The sequence below is a fragment of the Ictalurus punctatus genome, chromosome 17, assembly GCF_001660625.3.
Source record: "Ictalurus punctatus breed USDA103 chromosome 17, Coco_2.0, whole genome shotgun sequence".
Classification (NCBI taxonomy): domain Eukaryota; kingdom Metazoa; phylum Chordata; class Actinopteri; order Siluriformes; family Ictaluridae; genus Ictalurus; species Ictalurus punctatus.
In genome coordinates, this window is record NC_030432.2 from 14,060,498 (window position 1) to 14,082,086 (window position 21,589).

Here is a 21,589-nt window from a genome sequence, read left to right on the forward strand (position 1 = left end):
TTAATTACTGTTAAAACATAGTGGGTAATTTAAACTATTCTGTCTTCTTTCACTTTAATTTCCATTAAAGTGTTTGTTTCAGAAATAGATATCTGTTAGATCACAACAACCACTTTTCCACTATGCAATCTTGAAACATGGAGGCCAGTTGAGCTGTCCATTTATCAGGCAGCATATCAGGAACTTCTGTAATATGATATTTTACCCTGCAATGTCAGATTCAGTAACAAGACCTTCAGACAATATGAAAATGTTAGTTATTTGGCACTGCCATTTTCTGAGTTTTCATGTGAAAATAATGTAAAAATCATGTTATTTTATGGTGAAATGATCAGCTTAATAAATATAGCGAACGGGTATAATATACAGGTATGAAAATATACTGTAATAGGAAAATGTTAGCAAGGCCCGTTGGTAGTTACACATGCTACTAAGTAGCGTGTTTTAAATAAACTATTGAATTTTCAAAAAATATTATTAGTTTCCACAACTAATACTTGCGGTGTTCCTCTACATGGAATTTACTGTGATCATTTTTGAAAATGTAAGCAGACTTGATTTGCTATGACCTCGTGTTTGCCTTGAATTCATGAGAATTCAATTATTCATTTCAATTTCAATTCAATTCATTATTATAATTATTTTTTATTCATATTTTGTATCTTACTGCAAATAAATGTTACTTTCAGTCTGGGCAAAGAGTCACTAAGGTGTACTTTGAAACACATGTTGCTTAAATACAGCACCATCATCTTGTATTATCTATCTAGCTTGTTGTAAAGGCTGACTAGGTAAGGTTCCTAAACAAAGGTCTAATTAACGTTAATGTAGCACAGCAGACTGTTGGAAAAAGTCACCATGCTTAAATGTTGCATTCATATACTGTAACTAGCTATCTGTTTAACTGAGAAAATGTTTATTAAAAATGAATTGGTTAGTCTCTGTGATGATGGGTCCAGATGCCATCCTTGTAAAATTTTCATATTGTTCCAGCTCTGATATAAGGTTCAATTTCTTGCATGATATTATAATTAAAAAATGTTCTTTAAGAAGGCTTTCCCTAACCTTCGTCTTCACTGCTGTTGCTGTTGTCTTCATTTAGAAACTATTACCCCAGGGCAAAGTGAATCTGTGTAGCCATGGAAGCAGTTGTGTTTTTATTGTTTGACTTGGGTTACCACTGTAGACTATTAATAGAGGACAGTAGAGTGCGGGTAGTCCTGCTGTGCCTTTTCTTCCTTGTTATTGGATACCTTCGTTTGTCCTAGCATTCTCTTTTGTGGGTTTGCTTTTACACATGACCTGCTGGTATGTGGCCTATTTTCACAGGTGAGAAAAACTTTAATGGTATGTTAGTCATTATAATTTATAAACAATTACTTTTCAATGTGTCATATATTCACAAATTATTAACTTTATATATTATAGGTTTTTATTAACCTCGGAATCCGTAGCTAAAATACACTTCTGTAATTTTTGACTATATGTGTCAGTTATCATCCAGCCAGATAGCAAGCTGTTTATATGAGGTGACTTCAGTAGGTCTTCAGTTACACTGTTTTTGTTCAAATACAATTTTAGATATACACAGTTGCCAGTAAAGAGTTCATCAATTTCTGAAAATGTGTAATAGCTTGAGATAGCAAAGTATATGGATGACATTTTTAACATGAAGGTCCATGTTGGATTTTGGCAACATTAATATAAATGTTATAAAATGGATAGTTTTGGTTCTGAAATCTGAGCTGTGTTCAAAGCCCTTGTAAAATACTCAATGTACACACCCCTGTGACAGTAATCACAATAAATAAATTCTGGATTAAAGTTTTAAACCCATAAAACCATTATACTAATGCATAGTCAACACTACATGATTTTCATAATCATAGAAATGCTTTGCTGCTCACAATACACCACTTTTATCATTTGTGATCTGTTGTTTTGTGGACTTGGCGGTATGCAAACTATGTGAGCAATTATGACGAGGCTCACAAATATGATCTTTCATCTGGAAAGATGGCTTCATCCCCAAATCCTACTTCATCACAAAAAAAAGACATGCCAAATAATTTCTTATGGAAGCAATATTATTGTGCCTACATTTTGCCCTCACCTTCTCACACTGTTAGATGGATTATAGAACTGGATTTCCTCTTTAGCCTCAATCTCGGGTGAAAACTATGGAAAACTGTGGAAATAAGACACAAGCTTAAAAGTTAAAGAACAAAATAGACTATTTCCCATATACAGTTATGTGAAAAAATAAGTACACCCCATGGAAATTGGGTTTTTTGACATATATGGACAAGCAAACTTTTGATCATCTTTGAAACTGTGCTTATTAATGAAGTTGATACACTTGAACAAAACCACAAAATTTGCATTTTCAATGATTTATTCAACAGAAATATCAATAGATGTGATATTCTTCTGTGGAAAAAGTAAGTACATCCTTGGCCTCAGAAGCTAGTATTGCCCCCTTTAGCAGAAATAACTTCTTGAATGAATTTTGCATAATTGTCCACCAGGCTTGCTGGAATTTTTGGTTCAACTTCAACTTTCGGACAGATGGCCTCACATTATCTTCAAGCACTCCTTCATATAATGCAGAATTCATTGTTGAATAAATGAATGCAAGTTATTCAGCCCCTGAGGCAGTGAAGCAACCACAAACCATAGCATTTCCGTCACCGTGCTTCATAGTTGGTTTGAGGTGATTCTCCTGAAAAGCTGTCTTTGGTCTCCACCAAACATGTCTGCTGTTACTGTGTCCAAACAACTCCATCTTTGATTCATGTGTCCAGAACACATTATTCCAAAAGGCCTGGTCTTTGCCTATATGCTCATTGGCAAACTGTAGTCTTGCAACGGCTTTTTCCTGGCACGCCTCCCAAGCAGGTCAAATTTGCACAATCTCTTTCTGATTGTATAAGCATGCACTTTGACACCAACAGTTGCAAGACTTACTAGCAGATCCTGTGATTAAATTTTGTGGTATTTTAAGCCGTTTGTATGTATGTATGTATATATGTGTGTGTGTGTGTGTGTGTGTGTGTGTGTGTGTGTGTGTGTGTGTGTGTGTGTATATATATGTGTATATATATGTGTGTGTATATATATATATATATATATGTATATATATATATATATATATATATATATATATATATATATATATATATATATATATATATATATATATATATATATATTTATATAATATAAAATTTATTTTATTTATTTATTTATTTTTAATTTATTTATTTATTTATTTATTTTAAATCCCTTACCAGACTCATAGGCATCCACAACCTTTTTTCTGAAGGCCTTACAGAACTCTTTAGAGCTTGGCATGGTCACACCACACACCTCAATAACAAAGGGAACACCAGACACTAGATATGAGACGTTTAAATAAGACAAGTTCTAACTGCACTCCTTAAGTAGGTTCTAATCACTGGCACCCAATCTTGAACACCTGGTTCTAATTTTATGGATTTGAAGGTGTGATAAATGTAAGGGTGTACTTACTTTTTCCATGTGACTGATCTGTTTTTTTATTAATTTAAATTGTGAAAATTACTTTAAAAAATGTTAATTTTATGTGCCATTTTGATAAGAGTATCACCTTTTATTAAAAGGCAGTTTCAAAGATGATCAAATGTTTGCTTTTCCAAATATGTCAAAAAAAAAGCAGCAATTTCCATGGGGTGTACTTGTTTTTTTGCATGACTGTACGTGCTCCTTAATGTAAAAGCTACATCATTAATTTTTCCATGGGGCCATTAAATATACTATTAATACATTTAGAATACTTCTAAAGATCTTGCAACCGTAAAAGAATAGCACATACTGTAAATAAAGTCAAGTTCTCTGTAGCTGGGAGAAATGGAGCTATTTGAGATCACATTGCATATTATTCTCTGACATGGACAAGCAGACAGTGAGTACAGTAAGAACTTGAGTACAAATGAGGAGTACGTTTTACATCAATAGTAGGGTTAGATACTACTGAAATATATCTACTACTACTGTGTGCAATCACAAAGACCTCATTTTATGAGTATTATAAAGTTTTAAGATTAGGCTTCATACCCTGATCCCACATTTCACCAGTCTTTGGTCTTTAGTTTTACAAGATAAAAAGTGCAGCATTTATTTGTAGAATGTTGGATTGATGCAAACAAAGATGTTTAGAAACAGCCAGGCTTCGGGTGGCTTCTTTTGTGTGTTTCAAAATGAGTGTCATCCTAGTAGGAGTTGTGTGGCAAGGCTCTTGTATCTCAGCATGCACACACACTCTGAATAAATGATAGGAGTTCTACTTCAGCAACAAAACACCAAACCACCTGCTGGTACTCTGACCTAGTAAACTCACTCCTCAGTGTTTAGATCCTAGTGCTCCTGATAAGAAGAGTCCAGTTTAGTCTCTTAAACTGCAATTTCCACTTCAAGCTTTTGCTTCTAACTCTCTAATTCCAGAGAGTTCTCAGTTTACTGTCTTTTAAATCACCAACATGCGTCCATAATGTCTAGCATATAACTGCAGCTGTCCAAAGTTGAGAAACATAGGCCAGGATTCCATGGATTAAATATCAAACTAAGCAGTAGGTTGGAAATGAAACTTGTGGTTTCATAATGCATACATTTGGTTATGCAGATGCCAGCCTTTGATTATTCTGATAATGTGCTCTATATTTTTTTGTGCTTTGCTACAGATTTAAAAAAAAAAAAAAAAAAAAAGTGTTTTAAAGCCGTAGCTCACATCAAGACATGACATGGTGTAACACTAACAATAAATTATACTTTACAAGTACCCCAAGAGCCTAGTTTGTTTTTAAGAGCATATTGGACTGAAATTATAGCAAATTTATTTAAAAATAATTTCATTGTTTTATTTCTGTTTCTTCAGGAAGTTTGTGGAGTATGTGGGCCAGTTGTTGTAACTGGCTCTGTCTGGACTCACCCACCGTGGAGGAAAGCAGCAGCCGTAGATCAAGCTCACGCCATCAGGCGTATACTAACTCAGGCTATAGCAGCTCTAGTAACTCATCTCCCACAGCTCCAGAGCACATATGTAAGGCATGTGGAGGCCGCTTTGACTCCCTTGAAAGAAAGGTAATGAACATATGAACATAATATATATTAGTATTTTCCCTTCAGGTATAGTTGGTATCTTGTAAGTGTGGTTTCCCGAGCTTGAGATCAATTAAGCTTAATAAAAATATTTGCTTGAGCAACTTGAGTCATTGTTAGTGAAACGTTTTGCTATTTTAATTCATTTCCACCAAAGGAGCTGTTCTAAGGAATCTCCCCAACTGGATAACGCACCCATTTCAAACACTTGAAGGATTTGGTAATTAGCGATTAAGTTGATGTACTGAGAACATGAAAACACTGCAATGTTGGCATTGGGTTGAAGAACAACATGAAATCGATGTTCTCGATTTCATGTTTTAAACTAAGTTAAAATATACAGCATTGCTGGCAGTCAGTCTTAAGCAGTGTTTAACTAGAATATTTATTATCCACTGTGAAGAAATCATGATCTGTACCCACCCAATAGCGTTGTTTTCAACATATGACTTGTTGGAGCAAAGCCTTTCCTAGAAACTTTTTCTGAGATTTCCCTGGGAGCATTGCAGTAAAGATCAGTAACAGATTTATTTACTAAATGAAGAACACAGGAAATGGACAGAGCACTGTGCACTCTGTCTAAGCCATTTTTTACACGCAGCCAAATAGCAAGATCTTTTATTTAGTACAGATCAATTTAGTACAGATCATTTTTGTATGAAATATAATAGCTGAAATGCTGAATTGTCTCAAACGATGGACATTCACAACTGTCGTAGTCAACAGCTGAGAGATTACTAGTCTTATAATATCCTGACCCTTAAAAATAACATGAAATCTAAACATGCCACACACTACTTGTCCTTACAATTAACATATAACAATTTCTTAGGATCGGTTTTGTTTTTAGTTGCACTCAGTGTTTAACATATAGCTAAAGCGGATTTTCATGTGTGCGTGTGTGGCTCCTCTCAGCTGTGAGCTGATCAATGACAGACCACAGACAATGAGAACTTTCTGCTGCTTACCAAATCAGTCATAAACAATACATATTCCATATTCATTTCCATGTACAATTCATAGTGCACGTCCTGTCCATCACTCAGAGCTGACCATCACTCTTTTTTCATTTTTTTTTATTTACTCATTACAGCATGTATGTGTAGACTGCAAAAAGAATTACTGTAGTCGCTGCTCCGCTCAGTTAGAGCCTCATCCGCGGCTGTGCCACACGTGTCAGCGTTTCCATGGTACCATGTTTGAGCGGGCAGAGCTGATGAAGCTAAAAGTAAAGGACTTGCGGGACTACCTTCATTTGCATGAAGTCCCTACGCAAATGTGCAGAGAGAAAGAGGAACTTGTGGAGCTTGTCCTTGGTCAGCAGACCCCTACCTCTGATGCATCCACACCAAGCGAGACACACGCACACACACCTTTGTCTGAGCAGGAAATGATCTCAGAACCAACCCCAATCACAGAGCAACCCTCTCCAGGGAGTGGTGTTATGACCGACCTGACTTCCCAGTCACAGACTGCAGGGGACGAGCAGGTAAGGGAAGAGGAAGTCCTCAGTGCTGACCTCCCTGTATAGTTTTTATACGTTTTCAACATGTTTAATTTGAAGGGTAGCAAGGCAAATTGTTTTTTTGGTAGATAAGTATATGAGGTTAGACAGATGTAAAATACAGTGGCATGTGCTGTACTAGGAAAATACCCCCTGAAGTTGATTATTGTCCAATAACAGCACATCTCAATGTGAACAAATTGCCAACTCTAACATTTTAACTAACATTTTTTAATTCATTAAATAAAATCGTATTTGTTTAGTTACATTTAATGTTCTGGAACATCTATAAAAATAAGTTAGCTATGTTATTGCTTACATTATAGCATGTATAACAGTTGCTGCCTCACCAAGCTCTCATTTTTTCCTCTCTTGACATTAAAAGACAAAATAAATACAGTTGATCATGTTCCAGAAATTGTAAGCACCCAACATGTTGAAGACTCAGCCATATCCGAACACTTGAAATTACTGCTTTACCCCTAACTGTTACAAAGCGGTGCAGTTTTTCCATAAATGTTAAATAAACGTCTTCTAAAAGAAAACTTCAACATATTAGCAGTTTCACACGTTTCTTAATCTGTTTATGTGGAGCATCTACCATAAAAGTTCCTGTATGATTTGTTAGTATAGAAACGATAACATAGTTGAACAAGCACATTAATATTAACTTGTGATTTGAGTTACAGCTGCCACTACTATTATAGAAAATTAATCAACACCTTCTGACCAATTAGTTTGGAGAATTCAAGCAGGAAGCGGAGTGGCCGTTACACCTCGAGTGTGCATTATTTTTCTAATAATTCAACGGACTGGAGTCATTTATTATGCTTATACCACTGTTACCACACATCAACACATTGTTCAGAGGTTTTATTTCAATACATTTTTGAGGTTTTTATTCTTAAACAGCTCTTGTGTATAGAAGAAATTTCTTGCACATCCCATCTCAAGTTACTAATACCAAAACGTCATTTTTAGAACTAGTAACAGAGGCGTGAGTCATTGATATGCAGTTATTGGAGTAAATCATGCTGATTTAATATAAAAATAGAACAAATAAATAAATATTGATAGGCCTACTTATTCACATGTTTTTTTTGTTTGTTTGTTTGGGGTTTTTGGGGGGGTGTTACTGCAGAAAATACAACAAATAAATAAATAAATATTGATACTTGTTCACAAGCTTTTCTGCCTCATTACTGCAAACTCACATGCTCTCTTGTGCTCACTCTTTCTTTTTTCTTGCGTTTTCGGTCTCTCTCTTTGTGTGTGTCTCTCTCTTACTCTCTCTAATAACTGCATATCAATGGCTCAAGCCTCCGCTTCGCATCGTGGCCGCATTACCACCTCGGTGCGCATTATTTTTTCTAATAATTAAATGGCCCCCCGTCCACTATTCCTTACTTATTTCTGGAAAATCTAAATTTTGGTCATTTTATTTGTTGTTAGCTCTGTGTGCTGTGTTGGACAGTAGGCTAACTTTTCTTAGTTAGTTCCGTTAACTCGGTGAAGTGATATGGAACTGTAATGCGTTCAAGATCTGACTGGACCTACTTTAGCTGTGCATTAATTGAAACATAATTGCACATACCAGAACTTTTGTCAGCCAATCAGAATCAAGTGTTAAACATCACTGTGGTATTGTATTGTATGTTTTGTTGTGAACAGTCTCCTTTAAAAGGAAACAAATTTACAGCTAGCATTTAGGTACTGAAGGAAAACTAGTTAAAAGTTGAACATTCTGGGTATGAAACGGTTCTGGGGAAGAAAACCCCACTCTCGGATGAAAAGCAAAAGCTAAAACAGCGTATCTCGGAGCTAGCCCATAGTGACCATGGTATGAGCAAGTGCACATGAACTTCCTTCACATAAGACTATCTCCTGAGTTAGTAGTCTCCTGAGTTAGTGGCTAATTCTCCTTTAAGATATAATATATAACATCATTTCAAGGCTATCAGAGAGTTTTAAAATCACAAAAAGTACCCTAACTTGTTGGGTTTTCCTTCTTAAAAATGTCTTTTTATGAAACATTTAAAATATTCTTGTTCATGCTTTTGTTTAAAGGTCCTATAGTTTCTTCTTTATCTGTATGTTGTGTTGTTCCTAAGGTTATCTATAATGTACCAGAATAGTTGTAATTTATTTTTACATAAGCTTTTTGTAGACTCAGTGTTTTGGAATTAAACAGCTGAAACAAAAAGTGTACACACTGCAGTCATAGCACTCCTCCTCACTTAAATGAGACTTGCTGGGCCAAACTGCTGTAGGCCAAATTGGTGGCAATGTGATCATTTATTTGTGGTAGTGCCATCATAATCATAGTTAATCTAAAGTGGACTGTCCTTGAAGTAGTGTTCTTTGAAACATTTGAAACTAGCAATGTGTACATAGTCCTGTCTACTTCAAGCACATTTTATGTAATAAAAAGCAGGAAAAAAAAAATTCATTTAGATACGTCTTTTCCTGGAAAATGATAAAGGATTTATTGATGACTCATCCTGAATTTGGGACCCTATATTAAATTTGCATTCCATAAAATGGATCCTTTTTTCCTTCAGCCATTGAACTGAATTCTTAACAGTCAGTGATCTACAGTAGCAGGTCCATTACAGTAACAATCATCCTTTAATTATTTTAATTAAATTTAATTACAAATTTGCTTACTACAAAAGGCAGATATGTCAACACACCAATACCAATTACATCTCTCAACCATTTCATGTGCAATTTGGTGTAAGCAACAATATAAGTAAGCTCCTGCAGCTGTGGTTCCCATAGCAGTTTCCTGTGGCTGATTATCGCTGTGTGATTTTTTTAAAATTTATTTATTTTTTACCTGTAGATTGAGTCAGTGGCAGAGGAGCCAGTTGATGTTGAGGAGACAGAACTTCAGGGGGAACAGGAATGCCAGGTAGCCTTACATCAGTGTTTTATATCCCTGTTGCTGCTGAAACGAAGCAGAGGACAAGAAAAGAAGTGACATTTTCGAGCACTGGGGGGCGGGGGGGGGGGGGGGGGGGGGGGGGGGGGGCATAGCCACAATTTAAACTGTGTAATTTACCTTTGATTAGAATGTTCTTCATGCCTGCTTAAAATGTGAATTTGGAACCAACTTTGAGGATGAAATTGAGATATTTAAAATGTCCGCTCCTTCATTTAGTTCCAAGCTGAGACTTGGACCATACTCTGCGTTTTCATTTAAATAGTTTATTCACCCAGCATGATCTTTATTCCTGACCTCCGACCTGGTTTAAACAGGGAGAGTGCTTACTCTTTTTAAACTTATTAATCAATAGTAGTTTTATAAAGGAAAAATCTTAAGTTTGCGCGACCATGAAAATACAGTTTAACTAGGAAATACTCTTATAGGTTGATCATAAGCCCAACCTAATTATAATTCACTCTGTTTTTGTTAATCCCAATAATACATTAAAAAAAACAGGGATGTAAACATGAGTGACTGCATGTCAGAGTTGGGTGATTTCCTGTTTATAAGAAATATGCTGTTCCTATAGAAACTTGTACGACACCGATCTTTAACTAGGTAGAAAACTAAACTCTTTATTATGCATTCAGTACTATAAAATGATGGGGAATGTTTGATAGACACCTATACAGTTATATCTTAACATTATTCTCTAAAATATCTGTAGAAGCTGATGACCTGTTAAGTCAGAGCTTTCAGAGTTCTCAACTGGTAGTTACGAGTTCAACAGAGTCAGAAGCTGATAATTTCAGTAATTATAATCTGATGTCTCGCACTATTAAATCCAACAAGAGAAATATCTTAAATGACATTCATTGTGACTCTCATTTAAAAGTCAGAATTGTATTGGTTTAATATAAACATTCTGCCTTAACTTCTTTAATTAACAATTTTCATCTTTCTCCATTTTTTATTCTCCAAATAAAATCTACTTTACACATGATCAGATGAGTGGCATTGGCTGTGAACTCTGGTTTTTTAGGGAATTTCCTTCTTTGCATGAGAAACTTATTTGTACACAAGCATCTGTTTGCATATATCTAGCATGCAATAATGTCTGTTCATTACTGTGGAAAGGTTATTGCTAAACTTGATGTAATCACTGAATTTTTCCCATTTGTGGTGCTCAGAGGACGTGTCTGCAGGTTTAGATTTATTCCAGAGCATAAATTATAGTGTTTTGTTTTTCCCTAAGACTTGCTGGTAACAGTTGGAATAACTGGCAGAATTCTTGTCTATTTCACTGTGAGAATAAATTCAGTTCTAGTAAAACCATAAACTCTGAGGATTTAATCATAGATCCAGTAAATATCTCAAGGTCATAGTTAGGACACAAAGATCAGACGTGCAGTTTAGCCACAACATGTTTGAAACCAGCTCTGCTTATTTACTAAGTAAAGAACTTTGTGTGTCCTGGTATGCACGATGGCACACGGCTGGTCTTTCTTGCTTTTCTTCTTCTGCTTTCTTGCACTGAATTGCTTTAAGTGGTTGCAGCATGGTTGCGTGGGTGTGTGAGCTTTCTCATCCGTCAACGGTCACTGCATGACTGATAGAACAGTGTCAAGTCACATTTTTTGGGGCATGAATTTTCAGAAAGTGATTGTGTTTCCCATTATTGATAAATGTTGAAACTAAAAGCATGTCTTGGAATCACCACAAATAAAATCCCTTTGCTTACCCAGGTCATATGTGGAGGGGAGTTTTTCTAGCAAACAACTTTGTGTTAACAACCCTGTGATGTAATTTGGAAAGAAGAAGACAGCAGTTCTTCTTTAACACAGTGTAGGCAAGCAGACTTGATCAGACCTGAAAATTTACTCCATTCCAAATCTGAATTGAACTAGTTGGTTCTTATTTTTGGTAGTCTATTTATATCCAGTGTAGGTAAAGGTGGTATTTACATTCTGCATATGTAGCCTGAGGTGTGAGAGGCATGATATGATACTGTAGTCCCAGATGCAGAAATTTACAAGTGGAAACAAATATATTCTGATGAGTGTTTTTAATCAATCCTTTTAATCAGTTTCCCCGGCAGATCTTTAAATCTTTAAATTATTTACTGTATGGTTTTTGAAGAACTGCTTTTCTCTGTTGCACCCATTTTATTCAGCAGGACCAGAAAAAATAAATCTAAAAGGGAAATAGATTGATTTATTTATTTATTTATTTATTTATTTATTTATTTATTTATTTATTTATTTTTTAATTCTGTTGTTCACATGCAAACAGGAGAAAGTGATAACTTACAGGCAGGACATTTATCTCATTAATCTTCTGCAGCTCTTTGCAAATTGTTTTGTGTTTTGAGTTACAGGAAGTGAGTAACTTGTTTATAATAGTCGTATCATTGTCCCAAATTAAAAGTCCACTTTTAAGACCTACAGTTGCAATCAAAATGATTTTGATTGCAACTGTATTTTATTTTTCCACATTAAACAAACCCAGTCTTACATTTTTTTCCCCCACTTATTCTCTGTTTCATGCATTTCCTGCTATGTTTCATGCATTTTCTGCTATGTTTCCTTCTCATTCTTAGTCATCAGACTCAGATGAGGCGTTGCCCTTGGGTCGGAGGGCATCTCTCTCAGACATTTCGTCAGTGGAGGATATCGAGGCTCTGACTGTGCGTCAGTTAAAGGAAATCTTAGCCAGGAACTTCGTCAACTACAAGGGCTGCTGTGAAAAATGGGAACTGATGGAGCGAGTCACACGCCTCTATAATGACCAGAAGGATCTGCAGAACTTAGGTGAGACATGTACCCATGCCTGTGTCGAATGAGTGGTCATGTTAAAGGTGCAGGGAGGTTATAGAGGCCATATTTGTAGGTAAATTAAGATAAAGTATATGTGAGCTTGGACACACAAAACACACTGGCCATACTGTATAAATGAAGCATGGTGAGTCTTGTATAAGATACATAATGACAAAGATGAAAAGCATTTAATTTTCTTTCTGTAAATCTTATATGACATGAAAATGTACACAGTCATACCCACCTGGCTACACAGGTCATTTAGAGCATATCTTTTCCTATACAGTGCCTGTTAGGCTTTGTTTTTCTCTTTTACAGTTTTTCATGCCAATGATGTAATAAGTAAGTGTCATGATGGAGACTAAACACTTCATTTGAATGATCCTTTAGTTAAAAATATAGTCTTGGGCTATATTGAATATTATAATTGTGACATACTGTATATATTATATACTGTACATATGAAAGATCATTTTATTACATCACTAACTGATTTTAATGTTTTTTGAGTCCCTTGATTATCCCAGGTTTATTTGGTTAGTGATTTAAAAATCTAGTAGAAGTCAGAATTGAGGCTGTTATGAAACATTACAAAAAGCATAAATTATGGTTATGATTCCTTCCTGTCTTCAAGCATACACCTTTGTTGACTTTTACTAAATATATTTTGTAACATGTACAAGGTTCTGACACAGGTCTGGGAAAATTTAAAGACAAGAATTTGCCTTTCCAAGAACTAGAAAAGTACCATAATAATAATAAATATATTTTGGAAAAACTATGGAAGTTATAAAGGCTCTAGACCAATGGTCATCAGCTAAGTATTTAAGCAGATTGAACCAAGTGCTAAAAAAAAATACTGCAATGGAACCAGTTAGCGTAAGTTAAAATAGTAGGCATATTACAGCACCTCCAGTTTTCCTCTGTTGCAGCTTATTCAATCACATGCATCTGCGTAAACTATTTAGCTGAAGGCAGCTTATTAAGAGAGGAAGAGTTTACACACTTTTAGCCTATGGTCTGATTACAAATGTCTGATCTGTTCAGAGTGTGTAGCAATAGTTAAAATTGGTAACATGAAGCGCCATTGTAAATCAAAGCATAATGTGTCGGGAAGTTTAGACACAAGGCATTGTATGTAGCTTAAAGTTTCTTAATTCTTATTATATTCCATGTGTTCCTTTTGATGTAGAGATGCACGATACTAAATTTCTCAGCCGATACCGATTATTTGGTGGTTCTGCCTTTTATACCTTCTTTTAAATTAATAATAAATAATTCCACAATTCTGAAGGAAATGCAAATAAAAACTTTATACTCTCCATTTTAACAAGTTGTTTCACAATAACTGGTCGCATAAACAGAAAACACATTACTCACAAGAACTAAATTCTGAAGATTAAAGTAAGATTTCTTAACTTTAATTGAATGTTATTAATTCATATTAACATTGACTGAATTCTAAAGAACCTCCTGTTAGTCTTCACATTCACTCACCACATTGAACATCAAACTGGCAATATCACCTTTTTTTATGATATTAACTGGTTATGAAATATATTACACATATATTTTCCTGTGCTCTATCTATCTATCTATCTATCTATCTATCATATATATGTATGTGTATATATATATATATATATATATATATCTCTCTCTCTCACAAAAGCGAGTACACCCCTCGCATTTTTGTAAATGTTAGATTATAACTTTTCATGTGATAACACTGAAGAAATGACATTTTGCTACAATGTAAAGTAGTGAGTGTACAGCTTGTGTAAATTTGCTGTCCCCTCAAAATAACTCAACACACAGCCATTAATGTCTAAACCGCTGCCAACAAAAGTGAGTACACCCCTAAGTGAAAATGTCCAAATTGGGCCCAAAGTGTCAATATTTGTGTGGCCACCATTATTTTCCAGCACTGCCTTAACCCTCTTGGGCATGGAGTTCACCAGAGCTTCACAGGTTCCACTGGAGTCCTCTTCCACTCCTCCATGACGACATCACGGAGCTGGTGGATGTTAGAGACCTTGTGCTCCTCCACCTTCCGTTTGAGGATGCCCCACAGATGTTCAATAGGGTTTAGGTCTGGAGACATGCTTGGCCAGTCCATCTTCTTCACCCTCAGCTTCTTTAGCAAGGCAGTGGTCGTCTTGGAGGTGTTTGGGGTCGTTATATGGTGGAATACTGCATACTGTTCATGCTCTGCTTCAGTATGTCCCAGTACATGTTGGCATTCATGGTTCCCTCAACTGTAGCTCCCCAGTGCTGGCAGCACTCATGCAGCCCCAGACCATGACACTCCCACCACCATGCTTGACTGTAGGCAAGACACACTTTCTTTGTACTCCTCACCTGGTTGCCGCCACACATGCTTGACACCATCTGAACCAAATAAGTTTATCTTGGTCTCATCAGACCACAGGACATGGTTCCAGTAATCCATGTCCTTAGTCTGCTTGTCCTCAGCAAACTGTTTGCGGGCTTTCTTGTGCATCATCTTTAGAAGAGGCTTCCTTCTGGGACTACAGCCATGCAGACGAATTTGATGCAGTGTGCGGCATATGGTCTGAGCACTGACAGGTCGATCCCCCACCACTTCAACCTCTGCAACAATGCTGGCAGCACTCATACATCTATTTCCCAAAGACAACCTCTGGATATGACGCTGAGCACGTGCACTCAACTTCTTTGGTCGACCATGGCGAGGCCTGTTCTGAGTGGAACCTGTCCTGTTAAACCGTTGTATGGTCTTGGCCACCGTGCTGCAGCTCAGTGTCAGGGTCTTGGCAATCTTCTTATAACCTAGGCCATCTTTATGTAGAGCAACAATTCTTTTTTCCAGATCCTCAGAGAGTTCTTTGACATGAGGTGCCATGTTGCACTTCCAGTGACCAGTATGAGGGAGTGTGAGAGCGATGACGCCAAATTTAACACACCTGCTCCCCATTCACACCTGAGACCTTGTAATACTAACGAGTCACATGACACTGGGGAGGGAAAATGGCTAATTGGGCCCAATTTGGACATTTTCACTTAGGGGTGTACTCACTTTTGTGAGATGCTGTGTGTGTGTATGTATATATATATATATATATATATATATATATATATATATATATATATATATATATATATATATATATATATATATATATATAATGTATATATGCCTTTTTTTTGTCAACGCAACTTCATTTAAATTTTTCAACATGCACTGGTGCTTTAATTCAGTGCGAGCAGCGTGGGCAAAAAAAAAAATTGACCACTGAAATTCCAGCTTCACTGCTGCAGCGTCCAGTGTAAAAGCATTCATTTGTTAACATGCACGCAAAAAAATACCCACTGCTTCTGCTCTGCTGCAGCATGCGGTGTAAAAAATTTTAGCGGTGCAGAGCTTACAAACTGCAGTTTTGTCGTCTTTGTCACCCAATTCAAAGTAATTCCACATAAGCGACATCCTTACACACAGCACGAATCCAGTGTGTTTTCCCGCCCTCTTTTTATTGACCGGATATACTCGGCCCTGATCGTGGGATGTTTTTAAACATTGAAACATGAAAAATTGCCTTTATTGGCCAATAAATCGGTGCATCTCTATTTTGATGATATTTTTTTTTTATTATTGGTATGGAACATAAGGAAAAGGCAAGAGCTGTGTTGTGTACTCACTACAGTAGAAAACAAATTTGCCCTTGCAATTTCAAGGGCATAGTCTAAACAATCTGTTGAAATTACTTATGAAAGCTGTCAGCTTATCCATCCTATATATCATATTATGTTTAAGTAGTTGTATGGTTTTTTTTCTGTTTCTTCTCCTGTGTTACCTAAAGATTGTACAGCAGCACCCACCATGGAAGAACACTTGTGTAAGATCTGCATGGACTCGCCAATCGACTGTGTGCTTCTGGAATGTGGACACATGGTCACGTGCACGAAGTGCGGCAAGCGCATGAGCGAATGCCCCATCTGCAGACAGTATGTGGTCCGGGCCGTGCACGTTTTCCGATCTTGAACCAGCACATCTTTGGCTGGAGGATTAAAAACTTTTTTTTAACTCTTTTTCTTGCCAGCAGCTGTTGAACTGGTTGAACTGTGAATAATGGAAAAACGATAAACTAGCAATAATTTTTCCTTGTGTCTTTGTGTTTAGCTGTCAAGCAGGTTTGTGATTAAATTCTACAGTGTGTGGCTTGAAACTACTGCACTTATTACAGTGCTGGAACATTACATAGAAATCCCAGTTTCAGGATGTAGTGTTACAAATAATTTAATAGTTTTCTAACACATTTGTTACAGCTCCAGTTTAAACCAAAATGACCAAAATCTATCCATGCAAATACACTGGTTATGTGGAATGAATGCAAAGGTAGCAGATTTATAAGCTCTCCAAACCAAAAATTATTCACTTTCACCAAAAAGAATGCTTAATTGTAGAGTGTTAGTATTGCACACCTGACCAAGCGGAACACATCACTGACACTCCCACGTCCCATGATGACGGCTGTATGCTGCGTAGGGCTAAATCTGTATGTGACTTCTTTGACGAGTATGATGGAACACGGTGACAGTTTGACAGGCCTGAAAAATCATCGAATCCCACAGAGCAGGTGACACCAAGAAAAGTCCCACAAACTCTAGGTAAAAAGAGTGGATTAAACCTGACAAGATATATCTCAAGATATCCTATCCTGACCGGATTCTTGCTGTTATTAAGACTATAGAAGACATAACCAATTATCAAGAATGAAATAACGCATTCAACTCGTTTTCACTCATTTTCACTCAGTTAACTGCATTACTTTTGCTGCTCTCTGCTACTGGAGTGTTTGAAGAGGATACTCTGAATTCATCTTCACACGTCCAGATTTAGGTTTAGATTCATGTCTTTGTGAAACCTGAAAGTTTTTGCCATTTATTTATGAGTAATAAATTATTTATATTGGCTGCACTCCACACTGAACTTGAGTTTAAAGGCCTTTGGTTCACAAGCAAAGATAATTAATTTGCTATAAAACTACACCGAAATAGAGGGAAAAGTACAGAATACAGAATCTGAAATCTCTTTTTGTGGAAATTACAGAGTTAGTTATTTTTCCAGAAACACCCTCATTGCTTTATCAAATGAGTGAAGACCATATGGCATTTATTATTAAATCAAAAGGAGTGTTTTTGTAAGTATCGATGCAAAAAATCATAATAGTGTGATTTTGAGCAGCAGTTGTAATCGCTAAGACTGTCTTAAGATGAATGATAAATGATCTAAACCCCCATTTTGAGAAAGTGTATGAGAGAGAGAGAGAGACATTTAGGTGTACAATAAGGCTAACAAATGTATAATGCTGTATTCTTTCTGCGTGAGGCCTGTCCTCTAAATCTGTAAAGTATGCAGCTGATCAGTGCTGCTATGTTAAATATGTGCGACACAACATTCAGATAATCAAAGTCCACATTGTCTTCTCACTGTTTGAATTTAATGTTGCCTTGTACTGGTACTTGATACTCATAGAAGCTCACAATAGACTCATTAAATTGTTTGTCAGTGCACTCTGTGAGCTTCAAGTTGACAGAATATTGTAGCGATGCATTGGAATTTATATGTAGTACTCCAAAGCTTTTCATTTTGGATAGGCAAAAGCTAATCAGGCTTCACTGGAAAGAATAGTACATTTATAGCCTCTTAGCTTCAGGAACCGGTTTGAGGAAGTAGGGAAATATTAGCAGAATTTAAGCCCTATAAACTGATGCAAGTCTAGATACTGTGCCAAAGATTACTGTCTCTGTCTATGGCACTCTACAGTTCTAAATGACTGCTAATACATCTCAATGACTTCAGATTCCCCAGATTAGTGGAAACTGATCGTGAAAGTCATTTATGCTGAAGTACTTTTGGGACAGAGAGTGCTGAAACAGAAATGTGCCTTTATTTGTTGCAGAGCTTAGCAATGTCTGCACAGCAGAGATGTGTTTTTATAGAAACCAGATGGGTTTATGAGAAACTGTGTAACACCTTTTAAAAGACTGCACCTTAAAACATGCCAGATATTGCATGATAACTGTTTTTGTTTTTCTGGTCCTTTTTCTTTTTTGTAACTGTTACTAAAGGCATTTCTACATCTCAAAAGGTTGTTCCAAACTGTTCAGTTGTTTCTCTTTGGGACATTTATTTTAAAAATCACTTCAAACATCTGGTGTTATTTTAATCCAAGGACCTGCACAGATCTCAGATGCTGCAGACTAGCCAGTGTTGATTGTTAAACTATTTGCAATTTAATGCCTTAATTATTCTTTATTTCTCTACAACAGTGAAGTTATTTAGAAAGAGTCTGGGACTTTTATTAAGATCAGAGCATTTGTACAAGGTATATTGTAATGCTTTGTTTTTATTTTTCATAGAAAATGCATTGTCTTTTTGAAATGCATAATTAGTGTCAGATATCGGTTCCTGTTTCTTAATATAATGTAAATTTATGTCAACAAAACCCTTTGACGAAGTTAAAGTTAATTTAAAACTACATACTAGATTAACTAATTGATTTTTCTTGTGTGTTCCTTTGATGGTTTTGTATTAAAATATTGCCTGGATTTTCTTTGTCTGTCTCATTCTTACCTCTAATGAAACTGTACCAGTTCCTGTACTGGAATGATGTGCACATGTGCAAATGTTGCATTCTGTAAGTGTTGAGACTTGAGTCTAAATAATCAAAAAGACTGCATAATATAGCTTAGAATTATTAGCACCCTTGGTAAAGATGGGTAAAAAATGTTATGACCTCTGAGAGGTCAGAATATTCGCAGAAAACAAAACATTGTGGTTTGTTTAGGAGCTTGTTTGCACATTTCAGGTTTCTGCAACATCAGCATTGCATTGTTAAGGTAACAACTGACAAGGAATTTATTCTCTGGCCTTAATTAAATATTGAAATCAGTGCCTTGTCATATGTCTCAGATATATTACACAGATAATAAACAGCAGAGCAGGGTGGAGTTGGTTTTTATGTTACAGGTTATTTTTAACTCGCTGAACAGCTTTAAACACAATAAATGCCAGTGATTCAACTGTCCCATGTACATAAGCAAATGAAATGAAATATGCATACACACCATGAAATGATCCCTGCATTGACACCAATAAATTATAAGTTTAAATTAGAACCCACGTCAGGCCTTGTTACACCTTCTGGTATTGTCAGATACAAGACACTTTTAACTTTTTTTATTTTAACCCAAACCATTTAAAACATTGTGATGTTTTGATTTTAGGGTTTAATTACAGATTTACTGGGGTGTGCAAACATGTAAGTGTTGGGGGAAATTTTTACTTTTCATCAAATTATAGTTGCTTCAAGTTCAGAAGGGTGAACAAGCACATAAAATTATTATTTTCCAATGTTATATACTTTATGTATCATTGGACACTGATTAATTTAGATCATTTTGTAGGCTCAGTAATAGTGCACAATGGCATCACATTAGTTTTGACCATGTATCTGGTCCTGATTGAATGAGATGGACAGGAATGCACATTTAAAATATTTGGGTGTGTTTGAATACTAATTAAGTGGTCGACTGAATATGTAAATCCTCAGACCCACTTCAATATAGTCACAGGAAATGGTGACGTTTAACATCATTGCATCGGCAGTGACCTCTGGTGGACGAGACAATTCCTCTGCCCTGTTGCTAACAGAGACAGCTAATGTAAGCACCTGATATATAAATCTAATCGGTTCAGCAGTCTCTTAACTCATTGGTATCTTTAGATTATTTAGGCTCAGGATTTGTTTTCCAAATACACCTATTCTGTATGTCAATGTGGATTATACTGTCTCCTACAAGGCTGTAAATATACCCACAGTGAACACTTTGTTAGGACACTATACTAATACTGGGTAGTACCTCTCTGTGCTCTCAGAACAGCTTAATTTCTTTGTGGCATGGATTCCTCAAGATCTTGGAAAGATTCTGGACCATGTTGACATGACTCCATCACGCAATTCCTGCAGATTTTTCTGTTGCACTCTCATGCTGTAAATGTCCTGTATCTACCACATCCCAAAGGTGTTCTACTGGATTCAGATCCGGTGACTGGGAAGGCCACTGCATTATGTTCCATTATGCTGGAAGTAGCCACTGGGTAAATTGTGACCATGAAGGGATGCACATGGTCAGCAACAATACTCAAATAGGCTGTGGCATTCAAATGATCATTGCTTGGTATTAATGGGCCCAAAGTGTACCAAGAAAATATTCTCTACACCATTACATCACCTCCGTTAGCTTTGACTGTTGACACAATGTTGACACTGTTGGGTCCATGGATTCATGCTTTGGTGCAATATTCTGACCCTACCATCTGTGTGCCTCAGTAGAAATTGAGATTAATCAGACCAGGCTATGTTTTTCCAGTTTTCAACTGTCCACTTTGGTAAGCCTGTGCCCAATGCAGCCTCAGCTGTCTGTTCTTGGCTGAGGTCTTCTGCTGTTGTCGTCCATCCGCCTCAAGCTTAGATGTGTCGTGCATTCTGAGATGCTTTTCTATTCACCACAATTGTACAGAGTGGTTATCTGTGTGACTGTAGCCTTTCTGTCAGCTCGAACCAGTCTGGCCATCCTACACTGACCTCTCTCATTAACAAGGAGTTTCCATCTGCAAAACTGCCGCTCTGGATGTGTTTTCTTTATTGCACCATTCTGAGTAAACTCTAGAAACTGTTGTGTGTGAAAATCCCAGGAGATCAGCAGTTATAGAAATACTTAAACCAGCCCGGCTGGCACTAACAATCATCCCATGGTCATAATCACTGACATCACATTTTTTCTCCCATTCTGATGGTTGATGTGAACATTACCTGAAGCTGCTGGCCTGTATCTACATGATTTTGCCTAATGCCAGACAATTGGCTAATGAGATAATTGCATGAATTACTATTTTTAGGTGTATTGTTATGATACATTTAAAACATAACAATCATTCATACATCTTGGTCAGGGTTGTTGTGGATCTGGAGTCTATCCAAGCAACACTGCGCGCAAGGTGGGAATACACCCTGCATAGGACGCCATTGCAGGACAAGCATGCATGCACACATTCACACTAATTTAGAGTAAGCCTATCCACATATTGGTGTGTTTTTGGGAGGAAACTGGAGAACCTGGAGGAAACCCATACAAACACCATGTGCAAAATGCCATACA

General features: G+C 36.5%; 1 protein-coding gene across 7 annotated transcripts in view; it reads left to right on the forward strand.

The window, feature by feature from the left end:
* rffl (ring finger and FYVE-like domain containing E3 ubiquitin protein ligase) overlaps positions 1 to 18,976 on the forward strand; it is a 28,797-nt gene extending 9,821 nt beyond the window's left edge. For 6 of the 7 annotated variants that reach the window (XM_017490739.3, XM_017490737.3, XM_017490735.3 and 3 more), the window contains exons 3-7: positions 4,913 to 5,118; positions 6,230 to 6,625; positions 9,486 to 9,554; positions 12,169 to 12,379; positions 16,225 to 18,976. In XM_017490739.3, coding sequence (XP_017346228.1) covers positions 4,927 to 5,118; positions 6,230 to 6,625; positions 9,486 to 9,554; positions 12,169 to 12,379; positions 16,225 to 16,406 — 1,050 coding nt within the window. In that variant the 5' untranslated portion in view covers positions 4,913 to 4,926 and the 3' untranslated portion in view covers positions 16,407 to 18,976. The remainder of the gene's footprint in view (positions 1 to 4,912; positions 5,119 to 6,229; positions 6,626 to 9,485; positions 9,555 to 12,168; positions 12,380 to 16,224) is intronic. The other variant, XM_017490740.3, reaches the window with a different exon arrangement.
* Positions 18,977 to 21,589: the final 2,613 nt, after the last annotated feature.